The 27,337-nt window shown below is 36.9% G+C and overlaps 4 protein-coding genes, 1 long non-coding RNA gene and 1 other non-coding gene across 7 annotated transcripts; 2 read left to right on the forward strand and 4 right to left on the reverse strand.

The window, feature by feature from the left end:
- Nucleotides 1-82: 82 nt before the first annotated feature.
- LOC147925527 (uncharacterized) lies at nt 83-1,979 on the reverse strand. Its single transcript, XM_087493543.1, has 2 exons — nt 454-1,979; nt 83-365 (listed from the first exon to the last, which is right to left on the reverse strand). Exons 1-2 carry the CDS (start codon nt 1,208-1,210, stop codon nt 325-327), a joined length of 798 nt encoding a protein of 265 aa, XP_087349669.1. The 5' UTR covers nt 1,211-1,979; the 3' UTR covers nt 83-324.
- Nucleotides 1,266-1,372, forward strand: LOC147925528 (small nucleolar RNA R71). The gene has a single exon (XR_015585500.1). It is a non-coding gene; the product is annotated as a small nucleolar RNA R71 (small nucleolar RNA).
- A 2,709-nt stretch (nt 1,980-4,688) lies between the features above and the next one.
- Nucleotides 4,689-6,636, reverse strand: LOC104750386 (uncharacterized). Of its 2 annotated transcripts, XR_015585495.1 has the most exons (5): nt 6,398-6,636; nt 6,093-6,175; nt 5,928-5,981; nt 5,393-5,602; nt 4,689-4,939 (listed from the first exon to the last, which is right to left on the reverse strand). It is a non-coding gene; the product is annotated as an uncharacterized LOC104750386 (long non-coding RNA). The 2 variants fall into 2 exon arrangements; XR_015585494.1 differs by lacking the exons at nt 6,093-6,175; nt 6,398-6,636 and having other exon boundaries at nt 5,928-6,066.
- A 2,222-nt stretch (nt 6,637-8,858) lies between these two features.
- Nucleotides 8,859-12,138, forward strand: LOC104750387 (E3 ubiquitin-protein ligase ORTHRUS 1-like). Its single transcript, XM_010472174.3, has 9 exons — nt 8,859-9,505; nt 9,634-10,166; nt 10,266-10,391; nt 10,614-10,713; nt 10,807-10,871; nt 10,966-11,068; nt 11,180-11,312; nt 11,402-11,616; nt 11,713-12,138. The coding sequence occupies exons 1-9, from the start codon at nt 9,056-9,058 to the stop codon at nt 11,905-11,907; spliced, it is 1,920 nt and encodes a 639-aa protein (XP_010470476.2). The 5' UTR covers nt 8,859-9,055; the 3' UTR covers nt 11,908-12,138.
- Nucleotides 12,139-16,663: 4,525 nt separating this feature from the next.
- LOC147925529 (uncharacterized) lies at nt 16,664-17,197 on the reverse strand. Its single transcript, XM_087492653.1, has 2 exons — nt 16,906-17,197; nt 16,664-16,812 (listed from the first exon to the last, which is right to left on the reverse strand). The coding sequence occupies exons 1-2, from the start codon at nt 17,195-17,197 to the stop codon at nt 16,664-16,666; spliced, it is 441 nt and encodes a 146-aa protein (XP_087348779.1).
- A 69-nt stretch (nt 17,198-17,266) lies between these two features.
- On the reverse strand, nt 17,267-20,984 carry LOC147925530 (uncharacterized). Its single transcript, XM_087492654.1, has 6 exons — nt 20,964-20,984; nt 20,094-20,837; nt 19,736-20,052; nt 18,687-19,649; nt 18,416-18,629; nt 17,267-18,082 (listed from the first exon to the last, which is right to left on the reverse strand). Exons 1-6 carry the CDS (start codon nt 20,982-20,984, stop codon nt 17,267-17,269), a joined length of 3,075 nt encoding a protein of 1,024 aa, XP_087348780.1.
- Nucleotides 20,985-27,337: the final 6,353 nt, after the last annotated feature.

Below are 27,337 nucleotides of genomic sequence, written 5' to 3' on the forward strand. Positions count from 1 at the left end.
CTTTTCGCTTTTCTTTTATTTTGCCTTAGCAAAATTTTTTGTTTTTTCCCTCTTACCATTTCCAATAGCGGGATAATAAAGATTAGAACCAAAAAATTGTCCCACATCACTTTTATTATACAGCTTCAATAATTTGTAGCGTTTACAATATACAAAACGCTATCTTTAAATCATGAATCAGTCAAACATAGCATATACATCCAAAACGCTATCTTGTGGTGCTATCAATACCCACATTTCCTGTAGTGGCTCGATCATCAACTCGATCACTCTCCTCGGGTAAAGGCTCGGGTTCGTACTCGGATATGTAGTGCTTGGCTTCATTTATCCCATAGTGATCCATAGCCTCCCCATCTTGAACATCACTGTCTTCAGTGAGGTAGTCCTCATAATCATCATCAAGGAAAATGGCTTTATCAATGGCATAATCATTTGGGTTCTGAACAGCTTTACCTGGAAGCTGGTTGATCTTTGGAGGTGGTCGGTTGTTGTGGTGGCCCTCTAGGTACCTCAGCTTAGTGTTGAGGGAATCATACTTGGCAGTTAAATCGTTGTATCCAGAGTCGATCTTGTTGCTCATCTCCGTAAAACGTTTTGCATTGTCCATAACAGCGGTTGCTTGGTTTTGTATCATTTGCTGAATTAGGCCGCGGAGGTCGGCTTCTTGAGATTGGTTCTGGAGATCTTGCTGTTGTTGGAATCCAGGTGGTGCAATAGGTTGTTGGTAGTTACTAGAATATTGCTGCTTAGGAGCATAGCCTTGATTGTATTGAACAAAAGGCTTTTGCTGACCTTGGTTCCCTTGGACTCCGGTTGGGTAAACTTGGTCTTGAGGATTAGCAACGTTGGGGTTACGGTAGGACAGGTTCGAATTCGGCTTGTAGTTGTTGTACCCTTTGTTGTAATCGCCCTTGTTGTTGATGTAGTTGACATCCTCTAGTTGAACAATCTCCCCATCTTGTTGCAGAATCTGCTCTTCCTCTGAGATTGCATTGGCATGCTGCTGCTGCTTGAGTAGCCTATCGAGCTTGTCATTGAGGGCTTTCATGTCCCTCTTGTATTTGGCATCTTCCTCTCCTGTAGATCGCATAGTACGATCATACTCCTCATTATAATACCCGTCTGATTGAGCCAAGTTCTCAACAAGATCCCAGCCTTCATCGACATCCTTGTTGAGGAAGTTACCATTGCTTGCGGTGTCCAGCAACATCCGTATCTTGGGGACCACTCCTCTGTAAACTGTACTCAGCAATGAAGCATTGTTGAAGCCATGATGAGGACATCTGGTAGTGTATCCCTTGAAACGTTCCCAAGCTTCACTAAACGTCTCATTTATCTTCTGAACAAAGCTGGAAATGTCATTTCACAGCCTTGCGGTTCTGGATTTGGAGAAGAATTTGGCTAAAACGCCTTCTTGCACGCGGCCCAGGTGGTGATGGACTCCTTGCGGAGTGATTTCTCCCAGATGTGTGCTTTGTCTCCCAAAGAGAATGGGAAAAGCCGGAGCTTGAATCCATCTTCACTAACTCCATTTATCTTTGTGAGGCTACAGAGCCTATAAAATTCATCCAGATGATCCAATGGGTCCTCCATTGGCAATCCATGAAACTTGTTGTTTTGTATCATCTGGATGAGACTACTCTTGATCTGAAAGTTGTTGTTCTGGACAGCAGGTGGCATAATGCCATGTCTTTGAGTGTGAGTAGATGGAGCATCTCCTGCTCCTATGTTGGTCCTTTCTTGAGGAGCTGGTGGACCGTTCTGATTGTTCATTGTCTCCTCAATGGTTGCTGATTGCGGTTGTTGAACTTGTTGTTGTCGAAGTAACCGTGGTCTATCGATGTTGTCGATGAATGGACTAAGGTTTTGGTTACCCTTGGATCGTGTTTGCATGCACAAGTAGTTGACCGAGTTTGTACATGAGGGTCAACTCGATCCAGGTGATCAAATGACGGGTCGGGTGGGTGCTCGGGTTTTACCTGAGATTCAAAACAAACGAACACGAAAGCAAACAAGTCAGTATCCAACCAGTATTGATAAAAGAACTTGATCTAGCAAGTGCTGAAATCCTAAACGTAGCAAAATTAAATTCAACCAAATGGCAACGACGCCAAATTGATAACAAGATTTTCACTCAGTGTATCAATTCCCTATGCAGTTGTAGTACAAAGGGTTATCAATCCAAATGGTTGTTTATGCTAGCAGGAAGGATGCAATCAGAACAATGCAAGTCAAGCCAAGCAAAAGTTGGTTTTGATCTAACCATCCTAAAATAATAGAAGAAAAGAGTATAAACAAAGAACCACATGATCTAAGCACTCGATGCAAGCATTCGAGTACATGATCGGGTGGGATGATCGAGTAAGCAAATGAAGTATGAACAACTCGAGGGGTTACTCAAAGCAGGTGATCGTGTACCTGTTCGGGTAATGGATCGAGTGATGAATAAAAATGCAAGCAATTAAAATACGAAAGCTTCTAAGGATGGGGTAATCAAATCCTAATTGTTCTTGGCCAGTACAGATGTCTTACATGCCTCAAGCAAATATTCCCTAGACAGTGAATCTCTAATATCTTGTTAAAACACTCTCGTGATAGAAACAATCAACCTTGATCACTCCCCTACCCCACTCTCGTTGGAGAAACATGACCAAGCAGGCAATAAGAACCGATTCATTATTGTCAGTAAACCCCTTACTCATCTAATCTCTTAGGCTACGTGAGTAAACCTCTAGCATTTGTTGATTCAAGCATTTCATCTACACCTCTCGGTGGTAAAACACCTTAGATCTAATCTCACCCTCTCGGTTTGTTGACAGCATTAAGAACACCAACCTAGAAGGGAATCTATAAAACATATACAATCAAACTAAGACATCCTAACCGAACAAGAACACAAAATCATTTATCCCATCCCTAGAAACTTTGCTACACTACTCAGATCTCATTGCAAGAAAAACAAAAGCATATACGAATGAAAATTGCATTGTAATAAACGACAGAGTAGAGAAGTAAGAATACAAGATAGAAATCTAAAGAAATAATAAAAAGTTATGAAAAAAAATCCTAACAAAAAGTGAAAAGTGTTTTGAGTCGCTCAGTTCTCTCACATAAGCTCTCGCTCTATGGTTGTTGGGTCTGCGGCGTGCTCGTTTGCGAGGAAGAAGAGGGGGGTTTATATATGGAAACCCATTAACCCTAGCTTCCCAGTCCTACCCGAGGATCTGCTCGATGGGGTGCACGAGGATGTGCTCGGGCTGCTCTTCGGGTAGACTCTCGGGTTGTTCTTCCTTCTCTTGGATCCTCCTCGATCGTGTTGGAGTTTGGACTGTTCTTCCAGCTTGATGGCTCCTTCGGGTACATGCTCGGATTTGTCCTTGTTTCTCCTCATTTAGGCTCTAAAGCACCTGTTTTCATCCAAAGTATGCAAATGCAAGAATGCAACACCCTAAATGGCCTAAAAGTTAAATCCTACAGTTAATGACCTAAAAATGCTAAGGTTAGGGTATAAACAATGCAAAATATGGACAAAAAGGGATGTTAAAAACATGTAAATTAGAGAGTTATCAGAGTCTATGGGTTTTGGTAGATTAGGATGATTTAGGAGTTGGGTTATGGAGTTTATGGTTATATTGCTTTAGATCTTTGCTTATTGGTTGCTAATAAAGCTAGATCAGCCTTGATCATGTTGATTCTAGAATTTAGGAATTTCATGCCTTGAAGATGTTTGATGAAATTCCTGAACCAAAACTTTTAAGTGCTTTGCATTCCTTACTTTTGGAAATTGTTGACTAGGGTGCTTAGTGGCTAGATAGACTTGATTGTAATGCTTATTGATCATTTAATTGCCTTTGGAAGAAGTTGATGATTGATTGATTAGTAAAGGGATTAATGTCATAGAAATGTGTTAGTCTTGCTTAGTTTTCTATGGCGTAAGGATCTGCTTAGTTTAAGTTGTTTGATACTCCATAATCCATCTCTTATCTCACTCCTAATCAATTACCTTAACCCTTAGATTCTCCTTTAGTTATTTTTGAGTTGATTTTCTATTTCTTTCTTGGTTTATTTGCTGAGCTTTTTACAATTTGTTTGCCTTGCTTAGTTAAGATTGTTACATAAATCAAATCTTTGTTTAAGTTTAGATTCAACAGCTTTGTGCATTCTTAGTGAGTTGATTAATGCAAATTGTAGATTGATAATTTAATTGAAGTAAAATTACTACATCAACAACTACAGTTGGAGATTCAAAGTAAAAATTATGCTTTGAAAGAGCTAAAAGAAAACAAAATTTTATTTTGTGACTTGAATACTCTACATCCAAATGTTTGTGGATATTTTGAGGCTGAACAAACACGAATTATACAAAAGCGGAATGATCAACAACAAAACCAACAAGCTCCTTCTACATCTAGTTCATTTGGTTCGTTTGGACAATATTTTAGCGATATTGTTGGATCCCAAAGTAATTTACCAAATTATTAAGTTATTTGTTTTTGTTGTATCAAAATAATTATTATGGAATGAATGAAAAATAATTTTTACTATTTATATAAATTATCTTTTGCAAATGGTAGTCTCAATATTTTAGAATAAATATTTATACTTAAATTTATATTATTAGTTCTTAAAAATACTTATTTTATTTATTTTGGTCATAAATAAAAGAAGTTAAAGATTAAGAAAACTACTTTGCAAATAAAATAGTTCAACTCTATTTATAAAGAAAAAAATAGAGTTCCTCTATCCCTATATAAGTAAAAGAGAAGTACAAAATCTACAATGGGTTGGGTCAATTAAGTGAAAATAACCCGAAATTAAGTAAACGGATACGGGTGTGAAAAAATCTGAAAAATAGAGTTGGATATAGAAATGGATCACCCGTTTACAAGCCAAGATTTTAAACTGAAGAACATATCTCACCAACCTTCTGCGGGAATCGCTGAAACCATTAAAGAAAAACAATTATGAGCATATATGTAACAAATCTTCATCAGTTGTTAGACATTCCAAAAACTCATCCAATATTTACTAACCAAATAATTATATTTCCTATAATTTAGGCAACTATTCAGCTTTATCATATTCTTAATTCTAATATCTTAGTCTAATCAGTCGTGATTACTTTGAAATGTATCATATATTCATCAAATATACTCTCTTCGATTTCATCTTAATTGTTAGTCTACTAAATATTACGAATCAAGTAACCGCAATAAACACTATCCTAAACTAACAAAATCTCCAAAGGTTACTTTCATTATTTGGATATCGTGTAATGATATGAGAATAATTATCAGAATATTCTCTAAACTTTAACCTCGATGACTGAATTGTAAACGTCTACCTATATATACACATTTGACATCTACTTTTGATTCATCAAACATAATACCTTTCAAAATGGCAGCAAACTTTCCAATAACTTATCTAGCACTGCTCAGCTAAAGCAAGAGAACTCACGTTTGAGGATATACCTCAGTTCTTTACTTGGAATCCGGAAGAAAAATGTTGGATCAGAAGGAGGGAAATATCAAATACTAGGACATCTTATATTCCAAGTAAATTTGATGGTCATGTTCATTTGCAACTTCTTTTCTGTTTTCTGAAAGAACAAAGATGTGATGAAGATCTGAGGACGTTTAAGGGTATGGTCTATAACTCTTACAAGGAAGCGAGTTTGGCTAGAGGATTACTAGAAGAATTATTTCTTAATATGTTTGAAGATTTTATAAAATATTTCTTTCAGTTTGTTTCTTATCTACGTTTTCAATTTTAAGTATTTTTATTTATCTACCATGATTTATATATATATATAAAATTACAAGTATTTATCAATTAATTTGATTTAAAAATTTATAAAAATAATATAACATCAACATTATATTCCACATAAATATAATTCCTAAAGCGTTTAGGAGAACACTAACCATTATGTTGTCTCCTCAAGCACTTTTGCTGCTTATAAGTTTTGTAAATGGCTCCTCCGGGATCCATGTCAAAGGAGGTCATATTTTCAACACAGAACAAATTGTAAGTTAAAAATTTTATTGGAGTAGAGGAAAAAAAATGGCGAAAACGAATTGTAACCTTACATATATAATTACGTCTTCTTTTTAGATGTCTTCTTCTCCATTATATGATCCTCTTTTAATAATCAGATGCTAAAATCATAAACCTGTAATATTGTAAAGAATAATACAAATCAATATTCACTTATCATCATATCCACTGATTAAATTTTCACTATTCTGCCTAAAATTAGGAATTACTTCAAACAAAATTAAGGTAGAGCAACAATTACTATTTATAAAAACAATATTCTAATTCGAATTTCGAGAAACTTCTGTATGCTAACTGTGTTATCAAGGGATTATTGACAGAATCATAACCAACTTACTCGATTAATGGAATTGGCAAGAGGTCGTTCGTCGTATGAACCGAAAACTAGGATCGGATCCATTCTTCAATGAATCTATTTGATTAAGACATCTTTTGCTTCAATCATCGAAGAATTGCAAAATTGGGGGTTTTGCAATATAGAATTCAACTGGGTCTAACAGATCTGAGTACGACAAAAAAAATAGATTGTTCCAAGAAAATAAACCAGGGATTTTGTTTAGAAGATGACACAAAACTATGACCCTTCGATAATCCTAATAATTAAACGTTTGTAAATGAACGAAACAAATTAGTAACCTCTCGGCCCATTCAAGCCCAAAATATACCCAATTATTTAATTTCCTAATTGAATATGATTAATTTAATATAACTCAACATTTGTGTAACTCTAATTGATAGACATGTCTAAATCAATCATTTAAACGAAAACACTGTTAATTTCACTTATAATTGGTTCTTACCAAACCATATTGTTTATATGTTTTACAGCCAGTAATATCCATAATTATAATTATCTACATGCAGATTTATATTTCTACTACTAAAATGATCAAATTGAATTATCTACCATTTTGTCGAAATTCATTTCACAAATATCTGATTTTACGTAGTATTATTTTATATAATTTTCCGTAATATTATTTTATAATAATCTTATATCTAATAATTATATTTCAATTTATTAAAATTGATAATATATAAACGATTATTCCCCGTGTTTTAGCGCGGGTCTGATTCTAGTATAATGATAAAGAATAATAATCTCTATTATAGAGATAGAAATACAGATGGATTAGAGCAAAAATTACTCTATAATAGAGTTTATAAACAAAAGTAGAGGACAATTGGAAATACTCTTACGCTAACCGTTACTTTTCGTTAAACCACCACCACGAGTAGTTTCATAACTCGTTCTTAAAATCTCGTATTTCTCAGTTACACTTTCAAAATGACATCTTCTTGGTCACGTGTTTATCAGTTACATTTTTAATTTTTTCAATAAAATTTCTCATAAATATTTGACCAAAATGTTAAATAATAAAATATTGACCATACCACATCTTTTAAAGAAAATAAAATATATTAGTTGCCTTTCGATCTTATATCATTCAAATATATTTCATATAATTTATTTAAGTTCAAAAATTCAAATACATGTTTTAATGTACATATTTATAAATTCAGAACTTCAATTACAAATATAATTCAAATTAGAGAAACTGTTACTTTCCTCCAAACCACTACCACCCCCAAGTTTTTGTTTTTTTTTTGTTCTAAGAAGTAAGAACACATTTTTATCAGTTACACTTTCGAAATGACATCCGAGATGTTAAATAATTCAATACCAAATTAACAAAAAAAAAAAAACACAAAATAATAAAATATCAGCTCAAACCAATATAATTCAAATTTGAGAAACCATCATTTTCCACTACTAAACCATCACCACTAACTTATACTTTTCACTAAACTATGAATATGCCACAATTATTTTAGCCACAAAACAATTACAGTTTTTGTTTTAGCCACAAAACAATTATTTATGTTGAATATTGTTTGATGATGTTTTGTTTAATATTTTTAACGATGTCTGGAACAATGATTTGACGGTCCACAGAACAATGATTTGATAGTCCACGGAACAATGATTTGACGGCGCAAATACAAATGATTTAGTGGCGTACGGAACAATGATTTGGCAGCGTACGAAACAATGATTTGGCGGCGTATGTAACGATTATCTATAACTAATACTCATATATACTAGATAAATTGATCATTGATTACCATAAACCCACTTATTTCTAATATAATTTGACACTATATTAACTATTTCATTTTTTTTGAAACTTAAAAAAGAAACACCATATCATTTTTTAATATATAGATTTACAAATTCTAAAACTCCAATTAAAAATACAATTTAAACTAGAGAACCAATTACTTTCCACTAAACTACTAGCACCACTAGTTCATAACATTTTTTTTGTTTTCTTGTTCTTAAATCATCACATACATATGGCTTACAATATCAAAATTCAAAATTACACTTTAATCATTTTAGTATAATAGATCAATTGTCTTTTCTTCTTTATCGGTTACAAGTTACAATTTTTCAATAAAAAAATTTATTAAAAATATTAAATAATAAAATATTGATCCAGACCACACCTTTTAAGGAAATTAAAATATACTTCCTCCGTTTCAAAATATAAAATGTTTTAGAGAAGTTTTTTGTTTCATAATATAGAATGTTTTCAAGTTTCTATGCAACTTTTAGATTAGTTTAATATTTTATATTATACAGTATTGTTTCTGATTGGTTGAACTTGTTAAAAATAAATATTTCTTAATCTGCGTGTTTTAGTTAAAATATTATATATTTTGAAACGTAGTTAGTATTAGTTGTCATTCAGTCACGATCTTATCAAAACTGTGAGATATTTTTTCTCTTTTTCGTAGATTTATTTGTTTTTTCATTTAATTTTGTTTTGAAAAAAACGCTCCACTTTTCAACTTCCCCCAAATATTTTCGAAACCCGCCTCTCTCTCTTCCTCCTCTCTCCTTTTATAATTTCCCCCAAATCTCTCATCTCTCTCTCACAAATCTCGATAAAACCAATATCTCTCTCTCTCTCTCACACTCGATTCAACAATGGCGATTGAGATTCAGGTTCCCTGCGACGGAGACGGTGTGTGTATGCGGTGCAAGGCCACCCCACCAGCGGAAGAATCGCTCACGTGCAGCACGTGCGTCACACCATGGCACGTGGCGTGTCTCCTCCCGGAATCACTCGTTTCTTCGACCGGAGGAGAGTGGCAGTGTCCCGATTGCTCCGGCGATGTTGTCGAATCCGCCGTTCCGGTTTCCGGAACCGCCGGCGGTTCGGATCTTGTAGCAGCAGTACGTGCGATTGAGGCTGATGTGACACTGACTGAAGCTCAGAAAGCCAAAAAAAGGCAAAAACTCATGAGTGGTGGTGGTGCTGCTGGTGGTGACGATGAAGAAGAAGACGATAAGAAGAAGAAGAAGAAGAAGAAGAGCGATGATGATGAAGATATATGTTGCTGTATTTGCATTAAATTGCCAGAAAGACCTGTCACGGTTAGTTTCGTTCTCATCGATTTTGTTAATAACTCTTTAGATCTTTGAGATTAGTATTGAATCTGTATGCTTGTGATTGTGTGATTAGTGAGACTAATGTGATTTATTGTGTACTTTTGTGGGTGTAGACACCGTGTGGTCACAACTTCTGTTTGAAATGTTTTGAGAAATGGGTAGCTAAAGGGAATCTAACTTGTATGACATGCCGAGGCAAGATTCCGAAGCACGTGGCGCATAATCCACGCATCAACTTAACTCTAGTCTCTGCTATTCGTTTAGCAAAGGCTTCAAACAGTGATGTTGAGGTAACTGCAGCCAAGGTTCAGCATTTCATCCGGAACCAGGACAGGCCTGATAAGGCGTTTACTACCTCGCGGGCCAAAAAGACTGGGAAAGCTAATGCTTGTAGTGGTAAGATTTATGTCACGATTCCAGGTGATTATTTTGGTCCGATAACAGCAGATAATGATCCCACTAGAAAGAAAGGTGTCTTGGTTGGTGAGTCTTGGGATGACAGGCAAGATTGTAGGCAGTGGGGGGCGCATTTCCCTCATGTTGCTGGAATCGCTGGGCAATCGGGTTTTGGAGCTCAGTCAGTTGCTCTCTCTGGAGGGTATGATGATGATGAGGACCACGGTGAGTGGTTCATCTACACTGGAAGGTTAGCTTTACATTTACTTACTCTTATCCTTTGGTGCTTGGACTATTGGCTATTTCTTGTAGAAATATTTGTGTTAATGTCTTTGGATGTGTGTTGCAGTGGTGGAAGGGATCTCACTGGAAACAAAAGAACTAGCAAGATACAATCTTTCGACCAGACGTTTACGAAAATGAATGAAGCTCTAAGACTTAGTTGCAAAATGGGCTATCCTGTCCGAGTTGTCAGGTTATCTTTCTCACTTTTTTGCAGTCTTTCTTTAACTATAGGTGAATTTGGGATGCTCCTGTGTCAAATTTTGCTTTCTTTATTGAACAAGAGTAGATTGTTTGTCGTCATAGAGCTGCGCTCAGCTAAGCTTGCTGTACTTACCGGGTGTTCTTTTCTAGTTTATCTTTTTTCGTCGATATTACTCTGAGCAGAATGTTATCCTGACTCTTCAATTTTCAGGTCTCACAAGGAGAAGCGTTCTGCATATGCCCCTGAGGAAGGAGTGAGATATGATGGTGTTTACAGGATTGAGAAATGCTGGCGAAAAGTTGGAATCCAGGTTCAAAATAAATAGATAACTTTCTGAATTGTTCACCTAATACTTTTTGAGCTGGATTGTTTTTTTCCTGACCTACTCATCTGTTTTCCATAGGGTTCTTTTAAGGTCTGTCGTTACCTGTTTGTTAGATGTGACAATGAGGCAGCTCCATGGGCCAGGTTTGATATATATATTTTCTTTCGGAATGTGCCTTATTTTTCTGTATTTGCTATATTTAATGCCTCATGAGGTTTTTGAACTATTATACTGCAGTGATGACCTTGGTGATCGTCCAAGACCATTGCCAGTTATTCCTGAGCTCAAGAAAGCTACTGACCTGTTTGTGAGAAAGGAGAAGCCATCATGGGATTTCGATGTTAGTTTAGCCTTTCTTTTGTTTGAGCAGATACCAAATATTCTACTTTTGTTTGGTTCATTATTTGTAACCTTTTCCCTTGTGCCTGCGTATACATTTTTCATTGATTAGGAAGCTGATGGTCGTTGGAAATGGATGAAGTCTCCACCTGCTAGTAGAAAGTGTATCGCTGCTCTGGATCCTGAGTATAGGAAGATCGTTAGGAAAAGAGGAAAGAATTCTATGATGGACAAACTTCGCAAAGGTATAAACATCGACTGTCACTTATGTTTTTGTATCTAGAGCACAATCCATAACTGTTAATTGTGCTTTTTCGTTTCTGGTGTGACACAGAATTTAGCTGCCAAATCTGTCAGAAAGTGATGAGTCTTCCAGTGACAACGCCTTGTGCTCACAACTTCTGCAAGGGATGCTTAGAAGCTAAATTTGCTGGGATCTCTCAAGTGCGGGAGAGAAGCAGAGGCGGGCGCACACTACGTGCAAAGAAGAACGTCATGACCTGTCCTTGTTGCACTACTGACCTCTCTGAGTTTCTCCAGAACCCACAGGTTAAAACTAATTCATCTCTTCTTCTTATACATTCTTAGTTGGAATTCCCAATGTATTAACTTTGGCTATAACATATAAATGCTTTGATAAAACAGGTGAACAGAGAACTGATGGAGGTGATTGAGAATCTGAAGAAGAAAGAGGAAGAGTCTCAAGCCGTTGATGAATCAAGCAATGACGCAGCAGAGTCCGAAGGAGGAGAAGAGGAAGAAGAGGAAGAAGCTGAACCACCGAGTAAGAAGATCAAACTGGACAGCGACTGTGTTGAACCTGTTGGTGCTGGAAACTAACAAACTAGAGTGACTTAGTATATATATAAGATTAAGTAACTCAAAACAGATTAAATAACTCTCTCAGCTCAAGCCTCAAGGAGCTCTTTTGGTTTCTCCAATCATTTTTTTATCTTTATTTTCATTACATATAGTATATTCCTAGATTCTATCATTTTTTGTCATACATCTTTTGCTTCGTTTTCGATTTCATCACATATATTTGGGTATGTTGTAAAATCTCGTTTGAAAGCTTCGTGTGTCTTCTTTGCTATATTGGTCAGGAAAAAAAAAAAAAAAAAAAGCATCATATGCATGGGGGCGACGATATTCACACACATTTGACTTTTGAACACCTTGATTTGTAGGTAAAGGGCAAGTTATACGTTGAAGGCAAACATGTGCTTTTCCAGACGACAAGCTTCTTTATCGATTTGGTTGGCATTTCTCGACATATATATATAAACCAATTTTCATCGATCGAACACTACACTTCTAAAATTTTCTTGGCTCTAGGTTCCTAATGGATATCTAAGCGTTACATTAATTAGTTGACCACAAAGAAAACTTGTGTTACATGAATGTCCAAAGTTGCAACATATTCTTAAGATTTTCTTTTATTTAAACAGTTATTGTTGTACCAATATAGTGGACCCTATTTTCTTACGATGTAAGTTTCATAAATCTGAAATGGTCAAATTCATTTGATCTTTTTTCTTCTCTGAATTTTTGGTTTAATCGATTGTTAATGGACACAAAACGCTGATTTCCCTAGGGATGCGTCAAGCCAACATATTGTAGTTATTTTACTCAATTAAATTATCAAATTTCGAGCAATTAATTAACGCACCAAATTTTCACAAATTTACTAAACCTATGCTTAAATTTAATTTGGTTTACATATATCATTTTTGCTATCTCAAAGCGAATGATTTGTTTTTTTTAATGCAGAATTCGTGTACTCAATTTACCGGATAAACCCTATGCTGCGTCTTTGTATATTAGTTCCACTTAACAATTCATTGTCATTAATTAAGATAAGTGAATGTTAAACAGTAATTTTCGTTTATCCGAACTTATTACAAATTAGCTCTTCATCGACATATAAACACAAAAGGCATGTAAAAAACGTGAAAGAAAGAAAAGAAAATAAGAAAATAACATACATAAAACAAATCTTATTATAGAATTTAAAATAGTTTCTTCGAAGTATTATGCCTAGTCGAAGTTGTGAGAATCCTTACACGTAAGGAAACCCAATTTTGAAAATCAAAGTTTGACATCAATTGTTGATTTTGTTTTATTTCGGATTTTTGTTACAAGCAAAGCTACAAAAAAAAATTTATATTTTAAATATTATAAATAGACTGATCTGGGTTTAGGGTTTAGGGCGCTAGATTTAGTGATACACAAAAATTGTGAATTACAAAACCTTTTAAACCAAAAAAATATCTTAAACAAAGCAAAAATTGAGAAATCGCAAACAACATCTTATATTAGGCTAAAAGATTGGTTTTAGATAACTTGTATACACCATCATATAATTTTTGAGAATATGCATCAAATACCATTGAAACCAAAAGTAATTAATTAACTACGATGTGACAATGTTTTATCTCTCTTCATATACAATTAGTCTTATACTCATTAGATATATTACATGTTATTTGTTTAAATATCATGTCATTTTTTTGATTCACATAAATAACATTTTCTTTCTCATTCCTCTTTTATTTGTTTTCTCATGCCAATAACATGGAAACTTCTATCATTTTTTTTTCTCTCTCTCTTTCTTTCTTTCTCACTCTCTCTCTTCTCTCATGCTCTCTCATGTTGGAACTTCTGTTATTTTTTTAAACTACAAGTAATATTTAAAAAAGTTCTTTTTTTAACATGTTATTTTATTTGTTAAACGCTATTTAGTTCAATATAACATGTAAAATACAAATATTACATGCTATTTTTAAAAATCTCACCGAATATTTCACTCTTTCTACCTAACACAAACAAAAAGGGTAATTATGTCATTTTACTCCACAAAAAACGTGGGCCTATTAGCATTTTCCTATAAAAAATGTTTTTGTGGTATTTTGTTAAGTTTACTCCATATTTGTCCTATCTACTAATACTACCCTAATTTTTTTTTGTAAAACTAGTTAGTCTAAGCAACACAAAGTTAAGAGATGCCATACGACATAGTGTAAATAATCTTTTCGTTGTCGTTTTGTATGTTTCCATAGTTTTGTCATCTATGTCAATATTTCTGTTCTCTAAAAGGATCCATATCCGCCGTTTTTTTCTTACAAACATAGCAAAAACGTACCCTAAAAAAGTTTGAGATTATTCGAATGCATCAATGAAGAAACCTCGCATCTGATTCAATTCTTTTGCAGAAGGTATGTGTTAATAAGACATTGTTAGGATATTTAACATTCAAATGATTTAACTATTGTTTATACTGTTGGCATAAATTCTTTTATTTCTTATTATTATATACTCTTTGATTATCTTATTATTAGTTTGATAGTTTAATGCTTTACTCATGAATTTTCAATGAATAGATAAATAAATTCAACAAAATTTAATATAAAACATCTTCTAACTAAATAAATAAAAAATCAATAGACTAAAAATTTGAGATCATCTGTATTGGTGGAAAAATTATTCGAGATCTAAGACAAACTAATCATTAAGATTATATATAAAATTTTGGCTATGGATCCAAATATTTTGATTTATGAGAAACACGATATTCAGATGCGACTTTGATCTACTTCTAATTCATTTTTAAAAAAATATATATATTATAAATATAAGTTTGTAGAGATATCTTCTTGTATCTTTCAAAAAATAAGAATTTTTTTAATTTTAACCCTGATAAATTTGTTATGTTCTAAAATTGTTATTAATATATATATATATATATATATGTATATATAAATTAATGAAATTTTAATATAATTTATTTACCTATAATTATATATTTTAAAAAGAGGGAAATATATATCCAAAAGTCTTTCAGATTTTGTTTTCATTATTTTCAGTTTTATGGTAATGCTCTTATAATTCTAGAATTTTGGATCTAGAGAAACAACTTTTTGTATATAAATTAATTGCAATAATAAAATACAAAAAATAGATTTTGACTAGAAATTTATATAATATAACGGTGAACTGAAAAAATGTAAATTATTTTTTTTTGACTTGTATAATATGATGGTAGTATATTGTTTTTTTAAAAGCAAATCTTTAGAAAAGGGGAAAAAATCTAATCAGGATTAAATTTGTTACATGATTTGACCAAAAGAATCGTGTTACATGAATGTTCATAGTTTTTGCATAATCTAAAGATTCTTTAATTTATTATTATACTATCCTTTTATAGAAGTCAAACAAAACTTACATTTTCTTCATTTTACAATTTTATTATTGGGAGACTTATTAAAATAGACCAAAATCTTAAAATAATTTTTTGTGAAATTATTAAGATAGGTCAAATCTTATCAAATTAAATAACTAGAATAATGGATATGATATGTATATATGAATATATGATGATGACTCTTCTTCATCAACATCTTCTTCGTCATTTTTCCGCTTGGGCGCGAATTTCCATCATCTAGGATATGCAATTAGGATATAGTTAAGAACTAACATGTAATCCTTCTATGTAGTTTCCAAGTTTAATTTTTGAATCCTGTTCATCTTCCAAACTCCAGAGAATGAACAGGATTTCAAACAGAGAATGACTTCATGTTTGGTTCTTAACTATTTCATGAGTGAGTGTCCTATATCGAAGATAGAAATCCGCATACGCAAGTGAAAAAATGATGAAAATGTTAATGATGAAGAAAATAATCATCATATTTATATGCATTGTATGTCGTTCATCTAATGGTGATCTTATTAAGATATGCCAAATTATATTAAATCATATAACCAGCTTTTTCATGATTAAAAAAATAATAAAACATCTAAATTTCAACAAATATAAATGTTTTTTGTAAGTTAAATTTAGAAGCAGATTAATTTGCTTACCAGAGAAAGCCCAAACTTATACTGAAATAGATGATCATACAAATATGTTTTTAGTGATCATTAGCTTGATCAATATGGGTCATTAATTCATTAATTCCAAAGTCTGGGTTATACAAGTGGTGCCTCCTGCAACGAGTAACACCTACACCGAAAATAAAAACTTACAACAGTTATGCGAGCTGGGGGAATAATCCTCTGTTTGAGTGTGAGATGTCCCAAGTGTAATCGGAGAATGGTATTGACTTCCAATAGCAACGAAGATGCTGGCTTTGAGACGGCGGAATGGAGTCTTGAGTTACGCTCCATCCAAATAAGGTACATCGAAGCTTGATAGGCGAGGCGAAGAATCTGAGCGATATTTTTATCCCTAGCAGGGTTTTTAACCACCTGGATCAATCCTCAAACTTTATCAGAGAGGATAGATGAGCTTTATCGAGAAAATATTGCCACAGTTCTCTGGAGTAAGAGAAATCAAAAAAGAGATGTTGGTGAAATTCATCGTGGTTGCTGCAGAGGAGACATTGTGAGGGAATTGAGAGCCCCCACCTTAGCAGCTTGTCTCTTGTGTGAAGATGATGTCTTGCGTTGAGCCATGCTATGAAGGAATGCTTGGGAATCCTTCCTTTGATCCAAAATGATTCATACCAGTCCACTTTGAAGCTGGAGTTTCCCCTATTTTCCAGATAAACCGGTCGTCTGTATCTTCATCAATAGACGTTGTTAATGGAGGGGTCGGGATTCAGTCTTTAAGCAATCGAATAATGGGATTTTGATTGCGGGAGTTGGAAACCCACCACTGATCATGAGAAACAGCATCTGCAACTGTCGCTGAGAGAGGCAAACCTGACACTCTGGGACCAGAGGGACCCGTGATATCCAGCAGAGGACCTAAAGATGTCTAGTTATCAGTCCAAAACCTGCAAGTTACCCCTGAACCAAGTTCACAAACGATGAAAGGCCTGGCCAGGGGCCTAAGCTTACACAGTCTCCTCCAAATCCAACTTCCTGAGCTCGAACCATTCAACTCCCAGAAGCAATGTTGACCTATTAAATGTCTCCTGACCCAAGACACCCTTAAGGAACCTCCATTTGCAAAGATCATCCATATGAGTTTAAGGCCTAGTACCTTGTTCCAATGAGCTAACCTTTTCAACCCAAGACCTCCACAAATCTTAAGAGTACACACTGACTCCCAACACACTCTTGCCCCTCTTGCTGAATCCGGAGACCCCTTCCATAAAAATGCACTGCACAAGGACTCTATCTCCTCCATTAAACTTTTGGGTAAGATGAATATAGAGGCCCAAAAGGTGATGGTAGAGTAAATTACTGATTGAATCAGTTACAGCCTACCCACAAAGGAAAACCGCTTAACTGTCCAAGAGTTGAATCTAGCCATGAGTTTATCTAAGAGAGGCTGATAATCCTGTCTATACATCTTTTTGGTGGAGAGAGGAACTCCCAAATACTTCACCGGAAAGGACCCCTGAGCTAATCCTGTAGTGGTCGCTACTAACTGGTTGGCAAGAAGATCTCCCCCATCTAGAAACACCACCGTTTTTGCCCGATTAACTCCCAACCCCGATTCAATCCTAAACTCCTCAAGGATTGCGAGAATTCCTTCCAAAGATGATCGTTGACCATCGAAAAAAATCAAGATATCATCCGCAAAGTTCAAATGAGTAATCATAGGAGCTATACAAAGAGGATGCAACCCAAATCTTCCTTCCAAAGCTCCTCTATCCAATTTATTAGCACGAACATCCATTGCAAGAACAAAAAGCAAAGACGAGATAGGATCACCTTGCCGAAGTCCTTTCCTTCCAGGGAAGAAGCCTATGCGTTCGCCATTAAAGGCTATACTGAAAGAGGGATTGGTGAAACACTCCTTAAGCCAATCTATAAACTGAGGAGGGAGGTCTATGGCCAACAAAATGTTAACCAAAAACTTCCAATCAAGGTTATCATATGCTTTGGCTAAATAAACATGGAGGCAGCCTTTGGTGGTGGGACCAATGGCATGAAAGTTATTGACGAGCTTAGACGCTAGAAGGACATTCTCACACAGATGACGACCTTGAACAAATACCACCTGGTTTACTTGTACTGCATCAGCTATGAAAAGCTTCAATTTCTGCTTCAGGAGCCTTGCTATGATCTTATAAACAGTATTGCAACAGGATATCGGTCTGAACAGAGGAATGGTATCTGCTCCTTGAACTTTTGGAATGAGAGTAACGGCGGTGGCATTGAAGAACCGTGGGAGGTGACCAGAAGTGAAGAAAAGTTAAACAGCTTCCACAACCTCCTAACCCACAATATCCCACGCCTCCCATAGAAACTCCACAGGGAAGCCATCAGGGCCTGGAGCTTTTGACTTTGGCATCGAGACTATGGTTCACCTTATATCTCCCACCGAAGGAATATTCAACAACTAAGCTGCTAATTCTGGGAAACACCTGAAAGAAACTAGGTTTCTAATCCCACTCACTGATAATGGATCCACTTCTGCATTCTCTAAGCCTAGGAGCCTCTGGTAATAAGATACCAGGAGATCCTTAATTTGATCCAAATTATAGATTAGATCTCCTTCTTCCCCCCTTAAGTACTTGATGCAGTTTCTACTCTGATTAGCAATAACTGACTTAAAGAAGAAAGCCGTATTGGCGTCCCCTTCAGCCAACCAGCGGACGCAAGACTTCTGTCTATAAAGAAACCCCTGAGCCACTGCAAAAAAAATCTAAGTTTTCCTTGCTACAAACTCTTCCCTGAATAATGAATGCGATGGCGATCTCAGTAACTCAGCCTGAATGGACTCAAGATTATCTAAAGCTTCCTTAGTTCTCTGCTGAATATTACCAAAACCTTCCCTATTCAACCGCTTGCAAGCTGATTTAACAATTTTCAACCTTCGTGCGAAGAGAAAGAGAGTAGAGGCTGTCCCAATATCCTCAGACCATGTTGTATCGATCACCTCCTTGAAACTGGGATGAGTTGATAAGAACGAGAAATATTTGAATGATTTCTTACTACTCTGAATGTGAGAAGATGTGTGCACCAGAGCAGGAGAATGATCCGAGTCTCCTGGGGGATCAAAGATAGCTATAGCTTTCGGGAATGAATCTCTACAATGATCATTCACCACAACCCTATCCAGTTTTCTTAGTACTAGATCATTATTCTTCCACGTATAGAAGGCTCCTCTACTCGTCAAATCAGTCAAACCATTATCTGCCAAACAGTGGTTGAACTCTGACATTCCTGTAAGAGGCAGAGGATGAGGCAGCACTGAGTAGTGCTCATTAGCTGAGATAATCTGGTTAAAATCTCCCAACACCATCAACGGAGACCCCCTTGCAGGAGAATTCTGAGCTATTGTCGTGATATCCTCCCAGAGGTCTCTTCTCTGGAGTAGATTGTTATACCCGTAGACAAAACCTACTGCAAAACTCTCTTTCAACTCCGGTATGAAAACACCGCATAACATAACCTGATCTAACTTGTAGTAACAAATGACAGACACCGATGGGTCCCAAACCACCCAAATCCTGTCATTCTCTACAAACTGGTAGTTATATTCTCCTCTCCACCCTGGAAAGGAAGCCCGTAAAATTTGATCCGCATTCTCCTTCGAGACATGCGTCTCCAAAAGACTAGCCAAAACTGGCTTATTCTTAGACATCCAACTTCCAACAAAACGTTGCCTAGAGAAACTGTTTAAACCCCTAATATTCCGAGAAAAAATCTTCGTCATCTACAACCCAAAAGTGAAGGTAGAGCTAAGCTCTTTCAAGGATTAACAGCCACTAACCCCCGATTAGGCTGAGAATCAGATGCAGGAGGAGAAATCAAATACTTCTCTGGACATGGCTTCCCAAACTGAAGCTTATCCTCATTCCTCTTAATCCCAAACTGCTTCTTAGTCTCCATTTTAACGAACTTCCTAGCACTCAATGCTCCCGGGAGCCCAACGTGTGTATCGGCTACACCCTGAGATTTCTTTCCTTTGTTCTTTTTCCTAGACCCGGCTTCAATCCATTGATTCTCGAGAGGCAATTTCTCACATTGTTCCTTCGAGGCCAATTTCTTCACTATTTCCATCTCCTTCTTCCAACCCGCAACTAACTCCTGAGTAGGAACTGGCAATGATTCACCTCTCTGAAGATTACCAGCTCTCTGCACTGAAGGATTACTTCTACTTCTCCCTTTACCATGGCTGGCAGAGGAATATACTGCCTCCAAGCCTTTAGAAGGTTCTGGAATCTTGCCGCGGGGGGAGCGACTGTGACAACCTGTCCTTCAGACGTAACCTTATCCCGAACAACGATACTCTCTGACCCGGAACCAAGTGAGACCTTTGTGTCAGTAATTGCAACTCCACCAGCCGAGAAGCCACCATTTTTATCCACTCCAAGCTTCTTCTTCATTAGTGGCTTGGGACATCTATTCAACAAGTTTCCAAACCTATCGCAGTTACAACACTTTGGAGGCAGTCGTGTATAAGACACGTGAACTTTAACCGAGTTCATAAGCTCATCCCTTACAATAATCGTCGTAGGGGGTGACTTATCCAACGAAATTTCCACCTTGACTTTGGTGTTACCGAGATAATAAGGATCTAGCCTTGATTTCTCGGTGTGGAGAGGTTCACCAATAGAACTTGCTATCACACTTATTCCTGAAAACGAATACATCTGAGGCGGGATATTATGCAGAACTGCCCAAGTCGGCACTGTAATGAGTTCCTGTACATGGAGGGACGCATCCATCGACCACGGGTAGACGTTGAACGCATAGTTCCCAGCTTGCCAATACCCCACTTGCAGAACCCAATCCCTAGTCTTCACACAAGGTATCAAGATGAGGCACGACGTGTCCAAGACTTGACGGATGGTTATGTTCCCGTATTTCCCCTAAACGGGGTTGAGGTCAGAGTAAATTTTTGTCGAGGGATGAATCAGCCCATGAAAATTAGCCACAATGTGACCCTTCCATTGATCTCCGGTCTTGAGTAAAATCGAGGCAGGAGCTTGAACTACCGGAATTACATCTTCAATCATTATTGGCGAGTCAATCTTTTTGAGGTTTCTAAGGGAGGTCTTAAAACATTCTGCTTAAGTCTGGGTTGAGGAGTTAGGGAGATGCTGAAAGCTCTGGGTTAAAGGCGATGAAATCGGAGGAGGAACCGGATCTGAGTTAGAGGGAAGATCTGGATTTGGGACTGAGGGTGGAATAGTTGAAATTGGATCTCGGGGATTTGGGGGATCTGCCATCTGAAAGAACTAGGGAGAAACGATCCAAGAAAGAAAGGAAGGAGGAGGGAAAAAGGGGAATATTCTCGGCGAACGGCGTGAGGCCGAACTCTGGCGGTGATTTACGATGGGATCGCCAAATCGCCTAAAAACGCTCTTGGGCACGCAAACCAAGACTCTCAACTTTTGATACCCAAGACTAATTCAAGATTTGTGTTATGTATGTTTAACATTAAAAAGAGGCAAATTACACACATATATCGTTTTTCTTGATCTTTAGCTTATGTCTTTTATTATGTTTAGATCCTTGATTGGCAGATTGTGTGGGGTGGTACTTCAGGATGGGTAGCTTTGGAAATACGTACATATAAATGAATGGAAAACAATTTGTGTAATGTCAATGGGTGTCATGTGTTACAATTGACTTATTACTACGAAAGGGTGTGAGTAAAAGACGTAAGTTATCACAGAGAATAAAACTGTTACCTACGGTTACGTAAACAACTATATAAGTGTTTATGTTTTCTTATGTAAAAAGAGTCCAGAATAATAGAGAAATTTTCCATTTTTTCATTAATTGTTTTTGAAACAAAACAACCCGACTATGTACTTCACGTACATTATATTGTATCATATTTTGATTGAATTACATTTGATTTAACTAACTAAAAAAACAATCAAATAGTGACAACGTATACTGTAAACTAAAATTTATAGAAGGAATGAGCTTTATGGAAAATGCAATATGAACATCAACCACAACCATGTATGATTATCATATGTTTCAACTACATATACGAATCTAGCATATATTTTACCACCAAAATATGTTTCACTTCTTCATCTTTTACATTTGAAGTATGATTGATATCTATCACCAATACCCCGTAACCTATAATATGTATTTACGAACACGTGAATTCTATATTAAACAAAAAACAAAAATAAAGTATTTAATGACATATTCGAGAATAACAATACAAACATCATATTATATATGTGTTAAACTTAATAATAATATACAAATTTTCATATATGAATTAAGGAAGCTAAAATATAAACAGAGAGTTGAAATCTTTTTATATAAAATATAGTTTAAAAGTTACTCATTAAAAAGATTATGACACATGTCAATTATATTGGTTTATATTTCAAAGAACAATTAAGTAACACACCAAATTTTCACAAATTTACTTCATTTAAGCTGAATAAGAAATTTGATTTGGTTTACTAATATCATTTTTGTTATCTTGAAGTGAATGATTTGTTTTTTTTTTTTTTGCAGAATTAGTGTTGTCAATTTACCGGACAAACCCTTTGTTGCGTTTTTGTATATTAGTTCCACATAACAATTAATTGTCATTAAATAAGATAACGAGTGAATGTTTGTAACGACCGCACCCAGATTCCTAATCCTCACATAGGATCCACGAGAAACAATTTTATCGGAACTTTATAATTTCGACGACAAAACCGGCGTAGAAATCGCTTACAAAAACTTCCACAAATACACCAAACTCCACCTCATCTAGTTACTGAGTTGCACAACCAACTATCTCTAGCGACCGAGTAACAAGAGAGGTGGACTGGAATATTTGATTCCGTCCAGCCACGGACAACACTTACCCACAAATACTCCAATTCACCATCAACCCCACTAGTGTCGAATGGCACCTCCATCTGGTGTCGAACGTCACCCATCGCACCACTTGCGAATCAACACACATGGTGTCGATCGACACCCTCCTAGTGTCGGTTGACACCAACGCCCACAACATCACTTCAGTCGATCTCTCCTCATCCAAACCTAACTCCATCTGTCTTCCATGATCCAAACACACAACAACATGCTGGTGTCAACCGACACCACATTGGTGTCGCTTGACACCCCAAACTTACTACAAAACCGTCTACGTCATACCACAATAAAAAACTTGATCAAAATACAAACCAACCATTCATTTCATAAACCCACCATTGGATACAAAGCTTAGAGCAACACGAAGCTCCCCACCAAATTTCAGGTGAATCGGACTCTGTTTCATTTTCCAAATGTTGCCCCGAAGTAGTCATCTCGGTCTAGTCCGTGCAGTCCATCTGCAAGTTATGGTATCGAACGACACCACAATGGTGTCGAACAATACCAACCCATAAATCACGATCGAAAACTTCCTTCAAGCTCTTTCTCGCCACAAATCCCTAATCTGCTACAATCATCGATTCTCTACTCAATCTAACACTAAAACAACACAACTTATTTGGATAACAACCATGAGAAAGCCTCTTTGTCTCTTCCAATTGAAACAACCCTTCCTTTTTTATATATAATAATAATAACAATTGCCAACAACAACGGATAACCAAACAATTCCATTAAACCAATAATGATTCCAACAATAAATAAACCATTAAACCAAAAAAGTCAATAACCAAATTCCAACATCATACAATGTTCTATCCACTCAACTCTACCAACCTAACAATAACTACACTACAATCAATCAAGCCTCTAGAACATCCTCCTCCTCATCGCCTTGATTCCACGATCACACTTTGCCTTTACCTGCACCACAAACACAAATTGAGATGCATGAGTATTATCATAAACACTCAGTGAGGCAATCCTCCCATCTACTGGGCTATACACACAAACAACTGAGACTCCAATGTTAATCAACACAGATAAACACAAACAAACACATCAAACCAGGAAAGCAATTGTCGGATAAGGTTGGTGTCGACCGACACAATATTGATGCCGACTGACACTGATTGCTGGTGTCGACTGATACTGACTGTTGGGGTCGACAGACACTGCCTCTCAATGTCGATCAATACTTCTCAAGCCGAACGTCGAATCTCCGTTTCTAACCATCTCCAATCCATCCCAAACTCACCCAAAAGCTTCACGAACTTATAGAAACCATAAAAACAACCAACCCAAGCAACAAAACACCACAAACAACATAGAACAATTAAAACAAAAGAGATATCCGGTTTAGATCAGCCATGGTCATACACTCACATCTTTGCAGGAAAATCTGACCCAAAAACGATGAATCCAACACCTTAGGAAGCTTCTCCTTCGATCCCACAACTAGATCCTCACTCCACAGGAACAAATCTCACCAAAACAGCCAAGAAAAGCCTAAAAACTCTCAAGAACACTCTCTCAATTTTTCTCCTTTTTCTCAAACTCTCAGGAACGACAAACTCTAAAACTCCACGACCTAGGTCGATTTTTCCTCTTAAATAACTTGGTTTCATGGTTTCTCTTAAACCAAACCGAACCAAAACCACAATTAAAACTGTAACGCCCGCGATCCAATTTCTGGAATTTTGATTAGGGTGTCAATCGACACCGTTTGCAGTCGGTTTGATGGGTTCGATTTTAATCGTTCGGTTTGCGTGGTTGGTTTAGGGGAAGCCCTAAACTCGAGTTTAAAAGAGGAACTCAACGTATTTCGTCCTTTTAGCAGTTTTTGACAGAGAAACAGAGAGAAAAAGCAGAAAACGTTTTTAAAACGTTTTTGATAGAGATTTGTGAGATCCTTGGCTGTTCTTGAGAAATATGTTACTGTGGAGTGAAGATCTTGTGATAGGAACAAAGGAGAAGGCTTCTAAGTGTTGGATTCGTCGGTGTTGAGTGAGAATCTTCCTGCAAAAGAGGTGAGTGCATGACCATGGCTTATCTAAGTCTGAGAATCCTTTGTTTGCTTGATTGGTTGTGTTTTGTAGTGTTGTTCTTGCTTGTGGTGGTTGTGTTATGGTTCTTATAGGTTCCTGAAGCTTTTGGGTGAGTTTGGAACGGATTGGAGGTGGTTGGAAACGGAGATTCGATGATTGGCTTCGAGCAGAACGCGTTTGCGGAGTCGGTGTCGATCGACACCAACTTTTCTGATTCGTGATTTCCTGGTTTGTTGAGTTTGTTTGTTGTTTGTTAAACATTGGAATCTCAGTTGCTTGTGTGTATAGCCCAGTAGATGGGAGAATTGCCTTACTGAGTGTTTATTAAATACTCATGCATCTCAATTTGTGTTTGCGGTGCAGGTAAAGGCAAAGTGTGAACGTGGAATCAAGGCGATGAGGAGGAGGATGATCTAGGGTCTCGTTTGTGTGATGTTGGTTATGTATGGTTATGTTGTTGGAACCTTGGTTAGATTCATGTTAGGTTGTTGGATAGAATGGCTAGGAATGATATTGTATTAATGATATATTGGTTTGGTATTATTAGTATGTTTCCCCAGTGCATAATGTTTGTTGATGGTTTAATGATGAGTTGTGGTTTGTTTGGTTTAGTTAAGTAGTATGGGATGCTTAATTATATCTTGTATTTATTATTTAAAAAAAAATGGGTTGTTTCAGTTTGGTATCAGAGCATATACGGTTCTAGGATGATTATGTGGATGGTTTAGAGCGGTTTAGGATCATCTTCTTCGAGCCTTCAATGAGATTCCACGGTAAGTTGTTTTATGTGTTGTTAGTTGTGTATTGTTTTTAGCTTCTGTACGGGAGGTGTAGTTGGCAATTGACAAGTTGTTGGAAAGTTGTGGATCACGCAGGTATTGGGAAATACCGTTGGCGTGATTTGTGAAAGTTGATGTGTTGGAAAGGGATTTCTGAGAAGTTAAGTTGGAGACTTACTTCGTCCAGGGTGGCTGGAGTGCCACTGTTTAACAAGATGGGGTGGTGTTCGGAGTTCGAAATTTTTGTGAAGCGGTGGTGTTGAGGAAAGTTTCCCGAAATAGAAGTTTTTATAAGTGGAAAGTTTCCAAAAGAGGAAAGTTCTAAAAATGGAAAGTTTAATAGGAGTTAGAATTTATCCATTTTTAGCGGTTGTGTGCCTTGGAGGGGCTTGTGTGGCCTTCGTGGCGGATTTTTTAGTCAGTGTGTGCCCGTGTATGGCGGTCTTCTGAGACATTGTGTGGCCTTTGTGGCGGGCGGTTTAGCCAATTGTGTAGCCGATGTGCTTACTGGTGTTGTTGAAGAGGATTTAATAAGATGACTAGTTCCTATGGAATCTTGAGGTATAGTGGGTTGAGGATTATGTGATTTCTATAAATGGGAAGTTCCATAAATAGAAAGTTTCTAAAAATAGAAAGCTCTATGAATAGATAGGACTGGTCTATTTTTGGAAAGGGAATGCGAAATATTGGAGTTATGGCTTGCAAAGCATTTGATACGGTGAATCAGAATATGCGAACGTATGATACTTGTTTGTTTTATTACGCTCGTATTGATGATTTGTTGTGGATAATTGCCAAGAAGAAAAACTATTAGTGGAAAGGGTTTTTGTAAACACTAAAGTGTTTGAGATGTTAGTAGTGAGGCCTGGGGATGGCCATGGCAGTGGTAATATTCTTGGAGAAAATATGGTGTTGGTAGGACATTGAGATGTTCTACGCGGATCACGGGGGGTGGTCCCAGGTGGAGAAACGCTTATAGATGTTATGACCATTTCCAATAGGGTCGGGGGGTCCTGAAAAACTCATGAGGAGATGGGGGTTCTCCTGAGGGGACGGGGGGTTCCCTAGATACCGATAGCTCAAAGGACTGCGGTCCTGAGGATAGCAGAGGAGATGGGGATTCTCCTAGTACCGAGATCTTGAGGGTGACGACCCGAGGGTGAGACGGTATGGCTTGAAGACGGGGGGTCTGAGAGTTTGATCGGTATGGCTTGAAGGTTGCGGCCTAAGAGCAGATGAGTTGGTGGCAAAAGTGTCAAGGACGTGGGGATAAGCATGGTAACCGGATGTGGATTTATGAGATTGATGGGGGTTCAATCTCAAGTGTCCGGTTGAGCTCGAATGCGGATCTCAGGGTGGATGGGGGTTCAATCTCGGGATCTCTGTGTGTTGACCGGGAGGTTAAGGTGTATGCTGGTCGGGGGGACCAGAGTGGTGATGATTGGGAGAGTATGGTATCGATTGACCAGTGGGGGCAGGACTTTGTTGCTCGGTGGGGTCAGGATTTGTGTGGACCAGTGGTGTCATGGTTGCGGCAGACCAGATGGTTGGATGGTACAAACCGTTGTGGTGGTGGTTTGATGAGTTTTGCGGATGGGTGGCGGTGTGTTCAGATTCAAAGACGAATCTTTTGTTAGAGGAGAGAATTGTAACGTCCGCGATCCAATTTCTAGAATTTTGGTTAAGGTGTCGACC

Source organism: Camelina sativa, chromosome 16 (assembly GCF_030686135.1).
Source record: "Camelina sativa cultivar CO46 ecotype springtype chromosome 16, ASM3068613v1".
NCBI lineage: Eukaryota > Viridiplantae > Streptophyta > Magnoliopsida > Brassicales > Brassicaceae > Camelina > Camelina sativa.

Excerpts from the sequence above, each read along its gene's own strand:
- LOC104750387 (XM_010472174.3), top strand. The coding sequence starts at position 9,056 with ATGGCGATTGAGATTCAGGTTCCCTGCGACGGAGACGGTGTGTGTATG. Across the intron at positions 9,506-9,633 it reads TGCCAGAAAGACCTGTCACG|ACACCGTGTGGTCACAACTT; the intron begins GTTAGTTTCGTT and ends TTGTGGGTGTAG. Across the intron at positions 10,167-10,265 it reads TGGTTCATCTACACTGGAAG|TGGTGGAAGGGATCTCACTG; the intron begins GTTAGCTTTACA and ends TGTGTGTTGCAG.
- LOC147925527 (XM_087493543.1), bottom strand. The coding sequence starts at position 1,210 with ATGTTGCTGGACACCGCAAGCAATGGTAACTTCCTCAACAAGGATGTC. Across the intron at positions 366-453 it reads AAAGATCAACCAGCTTCCAG|TGATGTTCAAGATGGGGAGG; the intron begins GTAAAGCTGTTC and ends CACTGAAGACAG.
- LOC147925529 (XM_087492653.1), bottom strand. The coding sequence starts at position 17,197 with ATGGAGGAGATAGAGTCCTTGTGCAGTGCATTTTTATGGAAGGGGTCT. Across the intron at positions 16,813-16,905 it reads TTGGATTTGGAGGAGACTGT|GTCCTCTGCTGGATATCACG; the intron begins GTAAGCTTAGGC and ends AGACATCTTTAG.
- LOC147925530 (XM_087492654.1), bottom strand. The coding sequence starts at position 20,984 with ATGATTGAAGATGTAATTCCG. Across the intron at positions 19,650-19,735 it reads GATTCTCAGCCTAATCGGGG|GGGTTTAAACAGTTTCTCTA; the intron begins GTTAGTGGCTGT and ends TCGGAATATTAG. Across the intron at positions 18,083-18,415 it reads CAGAAGTGGATCCATTATCA|ATCATAGCAAGGCTCCTGAA; the intron begins GTGAGTGGGATT and ends ACTGTTTATAAG.